The sequence below is a fragment of the Cavia porcellus genome, unplaced genomic scaffold, assembly GCF_034190915.1.
Source record: "Cavia porcellus strain 051 isolate PalLab524CR breed Dunkin Hartley unplaced genomic scaffold, mCavPor4.1 scaffold_3, whole genome shotgun sequence".
NCBI lineage: Eukaryota > Metazoa > Chordata > Mammalia > Rodentia > Caviidae > Cavia > Cavia porcellus.
The window spans coordinates 68267119-68281126 of NW_026947486.1; the positions used below are offsets into that span (position 1 = coordinate 68267119).

At 34.4% G+C, this 14008-nt stretch overlaps 1 protein-coding gene across 2 annotated transcripts in view; it reads left to right on the plus strand.

Moving 5' to 3' along the window:
* Nucleotides 1-14008, plus strand: part of Col4a5 (collagen type IV alpha 5 chain) — a 230895-nt gene that overhangs the window by 171285 nt on the left and 45602 nt on the right. For both annotated transcript variants that reach the window (XM_063246265.1, XM_063246266.1), the window contains exons 32-36: nucleotides 7469-7636; nucleotides 8276-8365; nucleotides 8777-8926; nucleotides 12199-12297; nucleotides 13741-13830. In XM_063246265.1, coding sequence (XP_063102335.1) covers nucleotides 7469-7636; nucleotides 8276-8365; nucleotides 8777-8926; nucleotides 12199-12297; nucleotides 13741-13830 — 597 coding nt within the window. The remainder of the gene's footprint in view (nucleotides 1-7468; nucleotides 7637-8275; nucleotides 8366-8776; nucleotides 8927-12198; nucleotides 12298-13740; nucleotides 13831-14008) is intronic.

A 14008-nucleotide genomic window follows, 5' to 3' on the forward strand; every position in this document is an offset into this window, starting at 1 on the left:
ACTATGTTGGATGGTAGAGGTGACGGTGGAATCTCTTCTCGTGTTCCTTACTTTAGAGAAAATGCTTTGTTTTTACCCAACTAGTGTGTTGTTTGCAGTGGGTTTATTATAAATAGCTTTTATCATTTTGAGATAAGGTTTTCTATACCTTTTTATATTGAACAAATATTGAATTTTTGAAAATGATTTTTCTGTATCTGTTGAGATGATCATGTGCTGTACTTATTTCTGTTTGTGTGATGTATTACATTTACTGATTTATGCATTTTAAATCATCCTTGCAAAACTTGAATGAAGCCAACTTGGTCATGATATGATTTGTTGCATTCTATTTGCCAATATCTTGTTGAGAGTCCTGCACCAAAATCCTACAGCAAAGTATACATCTAAGTGAGAGAGTAATTAAACAAAACCATATAAACATATAAAAACAAAACCACAGGAGACACATCTCATGCAAAAGGAAGTTGATAGGCTGAAAGAGAAAAAATATAAAATGATACTTTATGCAATTGGAGCCAGAAAGTTAGCATGAGTAGCTATGTTATTTCCAGACACAGGACAGCTCAACTCAAAACTGATCAAGTGAGACAAAGATGGCTATTACATACTATAAAGGAACAATTCGACAGGAAAAGTTAAAGAACGACTTCTGCTCCAAGTGGTGACTTGTTAAACAACATAAAACAAATATCACTGGACATAAAAGGACAGATAGAAACCTATACAGTCTCTGTGCTGGACTTCAGTGCCCCACTCTCACAAATAGACAGGTCTACTAGACAAAAAAATCAACACCAAATATCAGAGTTAAAACAAACAGTTGAACAAATGGTCTAAAATAGAAAGATATATAGAGTGTTTCATCCAAAAACAACAGAACACACATGTTTTTAACACCACCAGAACTGTTTCTAAAATTGATCATATACTAAGCCACCAAGCATGCTTAAATAAATACAAAAGTATTCAGATAATCCTTTACATATTATCTGGTCATAAAGAATAAACTAAAAATCAACGTTCAAAGAAACCACAAAAAGTATGCAAATACATGGAGATTAAATAATACATTGTTGAATAATCAATGAATCGTAGAAGAAATTGGAAAAGAAATTTAAAAGTTTGCATATTCAATTGACAGTGGAATAGGAACTTATCAAAACCTATGAAACTCAATGAAAGCAAGCTTAACAGGAAAAAAATTACGGTTATTCTTGTTCATAATTTCAATAATAGGTTAATCAGAGACATTATTACTAATATTGTGATAAATCAGAGTTATAATGCTTGGCTGATATATTAAATATCAGTTTTTAGTAAGCTTTTTAATGTATACTTGTGCTTCATTTTGTAGTAGAAAACTGAGTACAGAGTTTCTATTGTTATGACTCTAGGGCAAAATGTTTGAATTATGCTTTTTGGATTTTGTTTTGACTAGCTTTCTTTTTTTTGAGTTTCTATTACTTGCCTTTCTCTTTTTCAATACAATTTATACAGTTAAACACGTTTTTAATTAAGGTTCAATTGCATATCAATTCCTCAATTGACAGCAGAAAAACAAAAGGAAAATTGTCAAGGGACTAGAACCAAAATTATTTCATTTCATGAGCTACTAATACAGGAAAATGTAGAGGGTTTTGATTCTTATTGTGTGGTTTGACCATTTGCTAGAATTTTAAGGCTTTAATAAATCTTTTTAGAATCAGTTAAGCATACTCTATTCCATGTCCACAGGTCATACCCTAACCTCAGCCAAATATGTTGTAATGTTTTCCCACTATGACTAAAAGGTATGTGGCTGAATTAGCCAAAAGGAAGAAAACAAACAAAACAGTTCTTCCTTACTGTTACTGAAAATAGACAAACAAAAATCAACAAACCCCAGAAATTATTCATGTTATTATCAAAGTCTATGAAAAATGTATTATAAATATGTAAACTTTTTGAGAGATATGCAACCTTCAGGCAGAGTAAACGTGTGTATACACACACTGTATATGTGAAATTCTCTCAGATAGTAAATGTTTTTGAAATTTTCCTTTTTTTCCAGTAGCAAGTACATTTGGTTGCGAGTAAGTTTATTATATTTATCTATCCCTAGATAGCCTCTGTAAGTAATAGCTATATAATGTCTGTATAAGCAGATTCAGCAGAACTTTTGTGTTTTTATGAGAAAGGATCTCACTGTATAGCTCAGGCCGGCCTGAAGCTCACAATGATCCTCCTGCCTCAGCCTTCCAAGTACTGCCTTTGTATTGACTTTTTGTGCTGGATATTTCCAGGATGCTTATTCCTGATAGTATTCATGGCAAGGATCTATGCTGTGAAAAGTACACCATTTATCTATTACTACTAATAGAAATAACAGTGGATACATAAAATGTTTACTCATAATTGTACAGTAATAATTATTTCTTTTTATCTAACCTGTTATAGTACAAAATAAAACTATTTCAATCTAACTCATAGGAGCTTAAATTCCAAAATGATTTTTGAAAGGGACCTGAAGATCAGAGATAAATAAAATGTGACATATAATTTTTGTGACAAATGTTTTACTGTTTTTATTGGCAAATTCATTGATAGATTATGCTATAATACTTGAGAAAATGACTCTTTAACTGTTTGTCAAGTTTTTTTGTTCTAATCTTTTATATTCAGATTTGTTTCCTAAACTCATGAGTCTCTTTGCAATGTATTTCTGTTTTGGTGACTCTACATGTTGTGAAACTAATATTCTCTTCCTCTTGATCTTCAAATCTACAAATTATTGAAGTTAATTTTGAAAAGCATTATCTTAAAGCTTAAAAAGTGAAAGACAAACAATTTCTCCAAAATTTTCAATTTTTGGTTTCTTTTCATTATTTCATATGCTGCTTTTGGAACATACTTGAAGAAACAAATTACTTCTATTTCAAACTCAAAAACAAACAAAAAAACCTATTTGAGTATAACTACATAATAATAGATAGTGATCCATATATAGCCTTTATAGTGTTCATTATTAGGTATTTCACACTACTTCACAAATCGGTATAAAATTTCTCACCCCTTTTTATAGTACTTTACTAATAAATGATAGCATTGAAATACCACCGTGACAAATAAGTGGAATTCTCTAATTTTCAAAAAGTGAGTTCTATAATTTTAAGATCATGCACGAATATGATATCAAACAGATTTTCAAGTCCCACAACTTGTTTTTATATAAAATTAACAACTTATGTTTAACAGTGAGATTAGCTTCTGTGGCTAAGCCTGCAGCAGCTTCCACTCAGTTGTGGCATTATTGCCAAATAGCAGAAAAGAACACAACCAACATTAAGTGACTTACTTAGGTTGCAGAGATGATAAATACTATAACAAGAACATACTTTTTAACTACCTTATTTTTTGGAGTGGGTATGTCTTACAGAAACTTGCAGTGTAATATACTTTCATATAAAATCCTGATTGAATTACTGAGAAACAAAAGGCACTAAGAACTAATATTAATGTTTTATTATACAACATGTAAAATGAAGTCAAAATATAATCAAAGGGTCTGTGTGTGTAACTTGGTCTGATATTAGTCATTATGTATTCATTCATAATTCATTACAACAGCATAAATCCACTGGTATGTAGTCAAAGAGCCAATGTTGAAGCACAAACTATTATCAATCTATAACAAGAGGACAAAGAGAGAAAGTTAAGTTTTTAAAAACTTATAGCAATTTGATATAATATTTGTTGAATATAATAACCAAAAATATACATTTGTATTTTATCTTTGTTTAAATTTCATGTTCTAATAGTTTTAATCTGTTATCCTTAAGAAGAATACTTAAAGAAATAACTAAAAATTGGTATTTCACAAGAAATAATTTGACAAGTACTTAGAGAAAAATGATTGAAAAATCTTAAAGCTTGATTTTTTCAGTCATTTTGTGTGCATGACGTCAAAAGTGTCTCTAACATACTGAGGGTTTTTTTATGCAGAGTTCTATCACCTGTTTATTAGAAAATAAAGTAGATAAGTGTTACCTCTACATAACGTTAGTTTTTTGGGCTCCATTGAGAGAGAGAGAGAGAGAGAGAGAGAGAGAGAGAGAGAGAGAGAGAGAGACCGACCTTTATTGTAGGCAGGGAGGGTTGCAAAAGACTGCAAAGTTAGCCCTGACCAGAACAGAGAAATGTCTGGACTTTTATTAGGTTTGGCTGGGGTGGAGTTTGGGGCAGTGGGCAAGGTGACATATTATCACCTGATTGAATCATTGGCTCATATGACAAAGGAAGAGGAAGATTTATCCTGGGTGAGGGGAGAAGAAGTAGAAAGTCGACATGCAATTATTTCTGTGGTCTTACGGCCCTGTTGGACCACTGCCATGATGACTCGGTGAATGTCACGTGGGCAGAAACCCATCTCAATTCTTCTTTCATTTCCTTCCTCTTCCCTCTCTCCATCCTCCCTCTATCACTTGGTCCCCTTCTCATTTGAAAAAGAACTGTCTCTTTTGTTCCTGTTCTATATCTTTTATTTAGCTCTTTTTATTTGGGGTTTCTCATGTAAGATAAACCATGATAATCTTGTGTGTCTGACTTATTTCACTTAACATAATGGTCTCAAAATATAAGTATATCCGTTTTCCTTCAGGTGACTCTAGTCTATTTTTCTGTACTGCAGAATAGTACTCCATTGTTTATCAACACCAAATTTCTTTATCCATTCATCTTTTGATGAACATATATAGCATGTGTCTAAGATTTAAGTGTTATGAATTGTGCTGCCATAAACATGAGTATACATCAGCACTGTAATATGATTTTAACTCTTTTAAAGATACTTAGAAAGGGAATAACTCAATCAAATAGAATTTCAAGTTTGAATTTTTGAGTACTCTCCACACTGATTTCCATCACAGTTATATTAGTTTACATTTACATCGATTTAGAAGAGCCCCTCTCCCACTGTGCTTCTTGTCGCATTGTTATTACTTAATTTTTGATGGTAGCCATTCTTTCTGGAGTAAGATAGAATCTCAGTGTCGTTTTAATTTGCATTTTTGTAGTGGCCAGAGATGTTGAACATTTTTTTCATAAAATTACTGGCCATTTGTGCTATTGAGAATTGTCTGAAATTTATTTTGCCTGTTATTTGATTGGGTCTTTTATTTGGGGTCATCACATTTTTTTTATATTCAAGATGTTAGTCCTCTGAGAAATAGCTGGCAGAAATTTTTCTCACTGTCTAGGTTATCTCTGTATTCACTTGGTTATTTTCTTCCCTGTGCAGAAGTTTTTTGATCTGAGATGATCCCATTTGTTGATTCTTGGTACTAATTCTTGTGTAACCAAAATTTTGTTCAGAAAATCGTTGCCTTGGTCTATGACTTCAAGTGTTTAGCCAATTTTATCATCCATTAGATATTTCTTTTTAATATTTAGATTAGATATTTTTATTTGATATAAGTACAGGATGTAAGACATGGGTCTAGATTCTAGATTCTTTTTTTTTTTTTTTTTTTTTTTTTTTGAGATAGGGTCTCGCTATGCAGTTCAGACTGGCCTTGGGCTCACTTTGTACCCCAGGCTGGTCACAAATTTGCAAGGATCCTCCTAATTTAGCCTCCTAAGTGCTGGGATTACAGGAGTGGGCCACCACACAGTGCTAGATTCATTCTTATTCACATGAATAATCAGTTTTCCCGGCACTATTTATTGAAGAGCCTGTCTTTTCTCAACTATGTATTTTTGGCCACTTTGTCAAAGATAGTTGAGATAGTTGAATATATTTGGGGTTTGTGATCTCCATTACGTTCCATTGACCTATCTGTCTGTATCTGTTGTATTTCAGGGCTGTATAGAGAACAACTAGAATCAGGACATGGATTTTATAATATTATTTTTATAATGGTCACCAGGAATTAACACAAAAAAATGCAGGATATATATCCGTAACACCAAAGACATAGAATATTTAGTCAAGGGACTAAATCCCACAGCAATGTCCCACATGAGTCCAGATGAAAACTCAGAGCTCATGACAATTCTTCCCACGAGTCCAACTGGAAGTCCAGAGCCCACAAAAAGGACTCACACCAGTTTCTTTTATGGATCCGTGCCGGGAAGGCCCAAAGGTCAGTGGTGGGAGCCAGAAAATCCATGCCAGCAGGGTGAAGGAGCTGTGCTGGTGGGATGAGGGGTCTATGCTGGAGCCGAGAAGTTACACTCACAACGAAGACCAGGGCTGTTCTGAAAAGTACCACAGCCATCCTCAATGACATGGAAGCCCTGAGCTCCTCAGAGGACAAGCACAGTCAGATGTGTGCCAGGAAGCCAGCTGATGAGTTTATCCTGGAGACCAAGCAGCACATGTCTTCCCCTCCTAAGTCAGGAATCAATGCTCAATGTGAAGACCAAAGCTTCTACAGAATCAATGGCTCAATCAGCAACTCGGAGAACCCACAATGCCTCAATGCAACAATGCATTAACACATTAATGCCTTTTTTCTCCTTTTCCACCTATCTATGCTGGCAATTTTCCTCAGATAGGGCACCTTCACGCAATGCCATGCTGATGTAATACAGCTGGCATTAAGTTGATCACCAGTCCTTAATCCATACCAGTATTGGTGCTTTAATCACTATAGCTTCATAATGTAATTTGAAATACACAACAGTGATGCCTCCTGCTTTGCTCTTATTATTGAGGATTGCTTTTGACATTCTAGGTCTTTTCTGGCTCCATATGAATTTTATGATTGTTTTCTGTAGTTCTGTGAGGAATGCTGTTAGTATTTTGATCGGAATGTGTTAAATCTGTGTATCAGTTTTCAAATATGGCCATTTTTACTACATTGGCTCTGCCTATCCAACAACATTGGATATCTATCTCTCCATTTTCTGATATGTTCTTTAGTCTCCTTTTTCAGAATATTCAGAGGAGTTTTTGTTGTAGATGTTTTTCACTTCCTTGATTAGATTGTTGTAAGTACTTAATTTTTCTTACTCTTACTGTGAATGGTATTATTTTCCTAAATTCTTTCTCAATGAGTTCATTATTGGTGTAAAGAAACACTTGATTTATGTGTGTTGATTTTGTATCCAGCTACATTTCTGAATTAGGCTATTCATTCTAGAAGTCTTTTGGCAGAACTGTTTTACTCTTCTATACAGAGAATCATGTCATCTGCAACCAGTATTATGGTAGTTTTATTTTTTCCCTTCCTATAAATATCCTTTTTTTTCCCCTTTCTCTTTCCTGATTGCTCTGGCTAATGTTTCAAGTACTGTATTGAAAGGAATTATGATAATGGACATTTTTGTCTTATTCCTGATTTTAGAGCAAAATTTTTCAGTTTTTCCCCATTTATTATGTTGGCAGTAGTTTTATTGTAAGTGGCTTTTATCAAATTGAGGTGTTATCAAATACAACATTTAAAACTTTTTTGATACTTATTAATATTGTTGTTGTATTAACTAGGCTTACATGGAATACCAGGAGAAAAGGGAGATCAAGGACCTCCTGGATTTGATGTTCCAGGACCTCCTGGTGAGAGGGGCAGTCCAGGGATCCCTGGAGCACCTGGTCCTATGGGACCTCCAGGATCACCAGGGCTCCCAGGAAAAGCAGGTGTCCCTGGATTCCCAGGTAATTTAATATTTTCTCTCATTTTTGACTTATAAAATTGACATTAATACTACTCTTAAGTTTTTCTCGTCCTACTTTTTTCTGAATTGACTCATCTGTTAAGATTGTTAAAATAACTTTGATTGCAGGAGACTCCATTCACTGTTTGCATTACACTTATTTCTCTGAATTCTTTTTAAATATTGTTGTACAATAAAGAACCCCAAACCTCAATAGTTAAACCAACATTTTTATTTTGCTCAAGATTCTGCGATCAAAAGTCAAGGGAATACTGGGTTATTTATCTGTAACTATAACCCCAACTAAGGTAGTTAGGTCTGGAGTGTTTCAGGAGGTCCAGGTAGAGGCTGCAAGATTTCTTATGATCTAGCTTGAGAGTTATGCAGTCAGTTAAAGATAAAGCAGGGTCAGCCTAGATTCCAGGGCAGAGGGGTAGACCAAGTTGTGTATATTGGTAAATATTCTTCATTGGGACTCATTTTTGGAGATTAGTTGTTATAATGAGCATCCATAGTCCTGGATATTTGCAATAATGGGTGCTAAATTTCTGTGATAGTTTTCCAGCTGATATAGTAACACTTACTTTTTATCTCTCTAATGTCAAAAGAGGCAAATGTTATTTGTTGATATTCTTCAAAGGTACCAAAGGCGAGATGGGTATGATGGGACCTCCAGGCCCACAAGGACCTTTGGGAATTCCTGGCAGGAATGGTGCTCCTGGTTTTAAAGGTAATATTTGGAGTTTGTTAACTAATGTACAGGAGAAAAAAATACATAATATATTTATTTTACTACTTTAAAATGAATACTATGTAGTATTTTGTTTCTATGTGACATGGCGTTTTAAATTTTGTGGCTTACTTAGTTTGGATAATGCGAAATATGATAAATGTTTATCTCAAATATAAGGACTAAATTTTTTGTTTTTTGGTCAAAGAAATCCACAAAGAAGAGATATTGTTATTTGAGTTTTAAAGTGTGTATGCACTCAAGTAATTCATAGATAATAACTTAAATTGCATACATGTTTTGGGGGCTATGAGTCCACCCAACTCTCAATTATATAAATAATCTTTATACTTATTAATTGTGATAGATAAATCTGATCTGTTGTGTCTTCCCCATACATGATGATTTTAGGTGATAATGGCTTACCAGGTCACCCAGGACTTCCTGGCCCTCCTGGAGAAAAAGGTGGTAAAGGAGAACCTGGTCTTCCAGGCCCTCCTGGGCCAATGGACCCAAATCTCCTAGCCTCAAAAGGAGAAAAGGGGGAGCCTGGCTTACCAGGTGAGTGAATATAATTATATACTTGTAAATACTATTTTTCAGTATGTCTACATTTTTGTTCTCTTTTGTTGCTGGAAGTTTAACCTATAGGGGTTGTTCATGCTAAGCACATATATTAGTACTGAGCTATACCACGAGCTCCTGAAGTTCGATTTTAAAATTATATGAAAATTAACTATGTAGGATTTATTTACAAAAGGTATTAGGTGCATCAAATTTTAGTAATGAATATTAATTTTCACTTGATTCATATTGTTGCACTGATAATTTTTATTTGAATGTATTCTATGTTGTGTACCTATCTTGAGCTATGAGATTTTAGTTTTTTAATTTTATTTAAAGAGGAAAAAAAGAAAAGCAGGAAAAGGGTAGAAATAACACATCATTTCAAAAAATAAACAGTAATAAATCATTAGTTGATAAATTGAATACTGTAATCATAGAAATAGTTGTTCAAGTTACAAAATGAAAGCACACAAAGTGGCCATTCAAACAGTGAGACTGCAAACTGTTCTGTTCGACAATCCAACAAAAACTTAGTAATATGGTTATCAGTCCTACACATTTAAACATACATAGTTATATCCTTTAGAGCACTTTCTTTTCCTCTTTTTTACAAAAGCAGTTACACATTTTGAGTGTAATTATTCCTACAGTTCTTATTTCTTTTCACACTAGAGACACAATGTGATATTTATAAATATGATTCTTATTTATTTCACTAATAAGGATAGTCTCAGGTTGTCTGCATTAACCTATGAAGGCCTCACGATCATCATTTTTTATAGCTGAGTAATGATCCATTGTATAAAAATACCATTTCTTTTTTATCCACTCCGCAGCTGATGGACATCTTGGTTGTTTCCAAGATTTAACTATTACAAATTGTACTGCTATGAACCTGGGTGGACGTATATCATTGTGATATGACCTTTTCAGTTTTTCTGGGGAAAAACCCAGGAGGGGAATGAGTTGGGTTGAATGGAACTTCCAATCCTAGTCTTCTGAGAAATCTCCGTAGTGATTTTCTTAGTGGCTGCACCAGTCTGCATTCCCACCAACAATGGAGCAGTGTTCCTTTTTCCCTGCAGCCTCACCAACATTTGTCATCAGTTGTTTTTGTGATGGCAGCTATTCTTTCCAGAGTGAGATGAAATCTCAATGCTGTTTTAATTTGCAATTCTCGAATGACCAGTAATGGTGAACATTTTTTACATATTTATTTGCCATTTGTATATCTTCATCTGAGAACTATGTGTCCATCTCAGATGCCTATTTTTGGAGAGGGTCTTTGGAATTGGGAGGCTTGCTGTTTTTCAGTTCTTTATATGTTATAGATATAAGTCTTTTGTCTGAGAGGTTGCTAGCTAAAATTCTTTCCCAGTTTGTGAGTTTATTTTCACTCTGTTGCTGATTTCTTTTGAAGTGCAAAACTTTTCAATAATATGAGATCCCAGTTGATGATTCTTTGAAGTGTTTCCTGTGCAGTTTGTGTTTTGTTCATAATTCTCTGCCTACCCCTATGTCTCCAAGACTTCTGCCTACCTTGTCTTCCAGTAGATTTACTGTTTCTGTTTTTATATGTAGGTCTTTGATCCATTTTGACTTTAGCTTAGTGCATGTTCATAGGCATGGTTCTAGTTTGCGTCTCTCCATGTGGAGAGCCAATATTTCCAAAACCATTTATTAAAGAGGCTATCCTTCTTCCAGTGAACATGTTTAGCTCCTTTGTCAAATATCAGGTGGCTGAGTGTCTTTGTAGTTGTGCTTGCATCTTCTAATCTGTTGCACTGATCTTCAAGTCTATTTCTTTGCCAGTACCATGCTGATTTTATCACTGTGGCTTTGTAGTATAGTTTCAAGTAAGGACTTGAGACGTCTCCTGCCTTGCCTTTATTGCCCAGAATCGCCTTTGCTATTCTAGGTTTCTTCTGTTTCCAAATGAATTTTAAGAATGTTTACTCTAGATCTGTGAGGAATGTTAGTAATATTTTATTTTGTTTGGGGTTGCATTAAATCTGTATAACAGTTTTGAGAGTATGAGGCAGTCACCTTCAAACCATTTAGGAAGTAGTACGTGGTAACAATAGAGAGAAAAGGATATATAACCACAATTGCTGAGAAAACAGATTTCATTGTTTAGGAAATTTGTTGGTCTTTTGCATGTTTTCCCTTGAAACCAGTTTTGGATGACAGGTGCATTGTTGTATTGCAGTGTTTTAATATCCATATAATACTTGGCTTTTAAATAAATTTCACTGTTATCTGCTTGGGCAGAATAAAAAAGTCTTGGTCTGTGAGTAGCCATTCTCAGCACTGAAGGAAGTCTTGAGTCATGTGTATGAAACAACTATGTTATTATAGTTGTTTTATTTGTTTTATTAGAATTAAGTAAGAAATGAAGTGCATGAGACTATTTTAATTATAAAAACTTTTTTCTATAAAGGTGTAACATGTTCAGAACAAAACATCAACCAACATACAGATAAACATAAATCTGCATACAGACCATGTACAGAAAATAATTTTTAACAAGTATTTACAAGCGAAACTCTGTATTTTTTCAAACAGTAATAACTTTACTATTTACTTTGGCACTTGTAGAAAATTTGTAATTCTTTTTGTGTCCTAACCATTAATATTGCCAGTTTTGTACATGAGTATGTGTATGTACAAAAAAGTTTTGTTTCCCAATCAGCAAGATTTGGTGATAATTATCCTCACAAATATTTGAAATATTGCAGTTCTGTACAGTCACAAAAGAAGCTAATTTTTATTACTGCTGAAATGAAGTACCTTCCTTGACTTATTCTCTTGGGAGTCCTCTTTTCTCTTGCAGCTATGCTTTCTGTATAATCGAGACAGAAATATACAATTGACTTTACTGTAGCCCTATTAAAGAAAATCATAGAAGGGCCAGGGATATAGCTCAGTGGCATAAGTCCCTGCCTTAGCAAGCAGAAGGTCATGAGTTCTATTTCCTGGTACAAAAGTCATAGAATTTAAAAAGAAAGCCTAGGAATTTTTCATTGTGTGATGCTGAGGACCAAAGAAAAAAGTGACTCCATTAAGTGCTCTGTAATTCTTGATTTTAGGTAAATTAAAAAATAGCAGGTTTTGGTATGAATACAAGACTAATGGTTTGTACTATATCAGAATATCACCAATTCCTCTATTTTATGTATGATTCAAAATGTGAATAGCTTGTTTTATCACAATCATTTGACAGATTAACAGTAGTGTAACTTGTCTCTCCTACTCATCCTTGAAAGGTGTTCCTGGAGTCTCAGGACCAAAAGGCTATCAGGGTTTGCCTGGAGACCCAGGGCAACCTGGACTGAGTGGACAACCTGGACTACCAGGACTACCAGGTAGGCAACATAGACCACTTGTGGCTTTTGGATAAGCTGATGCTGAAAAGTAATTATGTATATGCATGTTTGTTGATGTTTTGAATTTGGTCATAGTAATATGCTTGAACAGCAACTAAAGTCTGACACTCTTCTTTGACAGAAATGCTGCCATGTAGCCAAAGTTTCAGCAGACAAGATTTCTGAGGTGTTTTGTTTTATTCATTCAGTTTCTTTTTTGGCAGCAGTGTATACTCACAAGTGTGATTCAAATTACATACTATGTTTATTACATCATTGCAACATACATAAATAAAACAATTCCTTGGTAGGAATCTTAATAATTTTTCCTTTTCCAGGTTTTTTTTTTGGCCTACAAAAAAGTCAGTTATTAATCCATGCAATAAAAGATAGCTGCCAATTCTATTTTTAAAAAAATCTTCTAGGGATGAAAACTTTACAGCCTCCCTGTGTAGTCTGTTATAGCATTAATCACTCTTACGCTGAACAGTTATTTTTTCTTATTCCACACAAAACTCTTTCTTACTATTTAAGCCATTTTCTTTTAGTTTGATTCATAATGACATAAAGGCTTTTCTCATCCTTGTAAAAGCCCCGAAATTCATTTATTTACGTTTCTATACTGTGTACCTTTGATGTAGTCATAAAGAGAAATTCTCTCACTGTCTCTCCTTCACATCTTCAGCACTCTCTTCTCCAGTTTAAAAGTCATTGTGAAAGAAGGTAACAGTAAGGTTCTTGGAAGGCACTTGCATGACACCCGAGAACTCAGACCAGACATGGATGCCCTAGGAAGAATGTGCAGAGTAGACATGCCAGGCAGCTGTGATTGTCTGATACCTGTACATCAACATTTACCTCTCTCTGGCCTAATGCACTAGGATCATACCATGAAAGGTTTCCACCTTTATTGTTCCTGGTCTCTCATAATTAGGTTCTACGTGAAAATTTCTGAATATTTATAAACAGATTCAACAGTAAGAGTAGTTATATATACGTAAAATATAGCACCTTGGATGATTTGAATTCTTTTAGGAAAAGAAAGAAAGTACCTTGTTAATTTTTTTCTTCAATAAAGTTGTATTATAAGACCTGTATTACCATAGTCACATTGTAAAATGTACCTAAGGAGATTTCTTAGGTATCTGTTGCCTGTTTCATGTTCAGTTACATCTGTGTACCTTATTAAGAATTTTTTTTTAATATTTGGGTGGGTTTTTTTGTTTTATTTTTAAGGCAAAGTCTCACTATGCAGTTCAGCCTGGCCTTGAGCTCACTTTGTAGCCCATTCTGGTCTTGAACATGCGATGATCCTCCTTCCTCAGCCTCCTGAGTGCTGGGGTTACAGGCATGCAACACACTCCCGACATATATTAAGATTTAATTCATCCAAATCTGTGCTAGTGTTTGTTTGATTTAATTGTACCAATTTGATTTTTTTAGGTCCCAAGGGTGACCCTGGTCTCCCGGGCCAGCCAGGACTTATAGGACCTACTGGACTTAAAGGAAACATAGGTGACATGGGTTTTCCAGGTGGGTGATGAAAAACTCCTAAATATTAGTATCATTAAGGGAAGGCAGTTAACTATCCTTTTATTAGAATAGAGACTAGCAAAGAGCCTGGAAATGTAGTTCAGTGGTAAAGCACTTGCCTAGCATGTATGAGGCCTTATGTTTGAACCCCAGCACTACTAAAAGAGATAACCAAACA